Genomic DNA, 3,260 nt, shown 5'->3' on the forward strand with positions numbered 1-3,260 from the left:
TTCCATTATTTTCTGATATTTTCTATTAATCTATTTCATTGTTCAAATAATGGATAGGAACAATTTAGTGAAAATTTTAGTTTAGAGAAAATTAAATTTAAAATGCTAAGAATTGTAATACTAAATAAATGAATTAACATTGTCGGATAAATTGTAAACGTGTAATTGTTGAATGGAATGAAATTTGTATTCATCAAATTTTGTAAAAAAAAAAAGAAAAGAAAAAAATCAATCATATAAGACGCTTAAAAGGTATATTTAATTTTGTACCAATTTCAATTAATATTTAATAAAATTTCAAATTTGTATTGAAGGAAAAAAATAATCTCACGTAATTGACGTGATGGCATCAAACGTCAGTCGTTTCGGTCAATTAATATTTCGAACAATACCAAAGCAGTCAAAACGATGTCTCGTAACTGCACCTGCTGTTTCAAACGGTATTCAGGTTAGGGAAGCAATCCGGCAAGCTTTAGATGAAGAAATGGCTGCGGATAAGCGAGTATTCTTGTTGGGTGAAGAAGTGGCACATTATGAAGGCGCTTACAAGGTGTGTTTAATTTTACCCAATTTCAATCAATATTTGATAAAATTTTAAACTTGTAAAAAGAATATAAAAAAAATCATAATTTTATGAGAAATTTAGAAAGAAAAATCATTAATGCTTGTATTTTTTTTTCAAAATTTGAAAATTTTACACATTATTGATTAATTCATTTGATATTTTTTTTCAAAAAAAAAATTGATTTTAGTACTGAATTGTATTTTTTATAAATTTGAAATATTTTGATTAAAATAAAGCATAGGGTTTAAAGTTATATTAAAAAATCTCTTAGCATAGCATAGAATATCAATGTTCACTGATAATATTGAAATGCATCATTTAGTAAAAATTGATTTATAGAATTTTAAATTACAGAACATTAAATTTTACAGAAATTTAAATGATAGAAAAGGATTTATAGAAATTATAGAAATTTATAGAGTTTTAAATTTTATAGAATTTATAGAATTTTAAATATAAAATTTTTTATAGAAATTTTATAGAATTTTAAATTTTAAATTGTTACAGTGCTCAAAAGGTATTATGAAAAAGTATGGTGAGAAACGATGCTTTGATACACCAATTTCGGAAATGGGTTTTGCTGGAATGGCTTGTGGTGCAGCATTTTTGGGTCTTCGTCCAGTTTGCGAAATGATGACTTTTAATTTTTCAATGCAATGTATTGATCATATTATTAATAGTGCAGCGAAAACTTATTACATGTCAGCTGGTCGAGTAAATTTTACCTTCGATTTTAAAAATTTTTTTTTTTTAAAAAGATTTTAAAAATTTAAAAATTTTACTTTCTAAGAAAAAAAAATGTGTTATTACTTAAAATAGCTCCTATAATATTTTCATATATAAAACCTTCAGTAAATTTGACTAAAATGATGACTAAATATTTCGTTCTTTCATTACTTTTTAAGTTTAAACTTAAAAAATATCTTTTCTAAATATTCCGTTCTTTTGTTACTTTTTAAGTTTAAACTCAAAAAATATTTTTTCTTTCGACATTTTTTTTTCCCATTATTTTTGCAATTTTTTTTTTTTACCTATAAAGCTAGTAATAACTAGCAAATACTTTGTGATTAAAAAATTTCAAATTTACACATAAAAATTTATTCTATATAATTAGGTAAATGTACCAATTGTCTTCCGTGGACCAAATGGTCCAACACCTGGTGTAGCAGCCCAGCATACACAAGATTTTTCGTCATGGTTCGCTTTCTGCCCTGGTTTAAAAGTTTGTTTCAAATGTTTAATTACATTTTAAGCATAAAATCATTTTGCTTGTTTTTTTCCTTTCTTTCATAAATTATTCATTTTAACTTTTTAAAAATTTAAATAATATAATTTGATAATTTTAAACTAGTTCTTCCATCTCCTTATTATCCACTATTATTAAAAATTCAATCGATGATAATTCAAAACTTGCAAATGTATATGAGCCTTATTTAAAAGGCTATTGTTACAACATATCTGACGCATCCTAATATTACTAATATCGCATAGTTATCAATATATCATCATATATTTGCAAAAAGATTTTTTTTTTTCACTTAATAAAAATAAATTATAGGTTGTAATACCGTATAATTCTGAAGATGCAAAGGGACTTTTAAAAGCTGCTATTCAAGATGATAATCCAGGTTAGTATTCCATTTGTTTCTAAAAATGATGATCATTATGATCAGCAATTATGATCGTTCATTTGATCACATAAAAAGTTTAATTATTCGTTTTGGATTGTCATTCCAAAATCATCTCATCTATTAAATGTTTGTGGCAGATTTTTAACAAATTTTTAAAAATAAATGAATCCGGAAAATATCTTCCAACATGTGCAATAAATGACTTTTTTTTTTTTCAAATTATGAATTTTACTTTTCATAAATAAATTTTCAGTTGTAATGCTGGAAGATGAAATTTTGTATGGACATACATTCCCGGTGTCACCAGAAGTTCTTTCTTCGAATTTTGTAATTCCAATTGGAAAAGCAAAAATTGAAGTACCAGGCAAAGATGTCACCATTGTTTCGTATGGTAAATCGATGGCCCAAGCTTTTGATGGTACCGAAAAGTTAGCTAAGCTAGGCATTAATGCTGAGGTTTCATGTTAACTGCTTAATTAAAATTTAATGCATTACAATTCCTCATTCATAATAATCCGTTTAAATTAAGAGAAAAAATACTTCTGTCAGAGATTAACTAAAATCAAAATAAGATCAAAGGTGAAAAGATTCAATGTCATATTTTAAGTTAATAAATTTACGATCGCTTCGGCCAATGGACAGTGAATGCATCAAGAATTCTGTGAAGAAAACGCGTCGTTTAATAACTGTTGAAGTTGGTTGGCCATTCTGTAATATTGGAGCTGAAATAAGTGCTCAAGTAAGTTATTGGAATTATAAAATGAATCCAATATTTGATGAAAATTATATCATATCATCAATAAGAAGACTTTACTTTTTTTAGTTTAAATATTTTAACGAAAAAATTCAACCATTTGGGAAAGAAAAAAGAAAAGTTGCATCGGAAAACAAACATCTGTCGTAAGGCGTTCCGAAAATTTTACACTTCTGAAACCATCCAGCATCCTGGCAATACCAAAGATTATATGAAACAAACTTCAAAAGGACTAATCGTAAAAATAATCATTATAATAATAATAATAATAATAATAATAATAATAATAATAATAATAATAATAATAATA

The 3,260-nt window shown here is 25.3% G+C and overlaps 1 protein-coding gene across 1 annotated transcript; it reads left to right on the forward strand.

The window, feature by feature from the left end:
* Positions 1 to 343: 343 nt before the first annotated feature.
* LOAG_13880 (hypothetical protein) lies at positions 344 to 2,935 on the forward strand (the record flags this gene model as incomplete). The annotated part of the gene is made up of 6 exons (XM_003149384.1): positions 344 to 550; positions 1,073 to 1,279; positions 1,680 to 1,787; positions 2,124 to 2,193; positions 2,450 to 2,652; positions 2,804 to 2,935. Coding segments are annotated over 6 exons (927 nt in total), but the record flags the coding sequence as incomplete, so codon positions are not given.
* Positions 2,936 to 3,260: the final 325 nt, after the last annotated feature.

Source organism: Loa loa (genome assembly GCF_000183805.2).
Source record: "Loa loa unplaced genomic scaffold supercont3.743, whole genome shotgun sequence".
NCBI lineage: Eukaryota > Metazoa > Nematoda > Chromadorea > Rhabditida > Onchocercidae > Loa > Loa loa.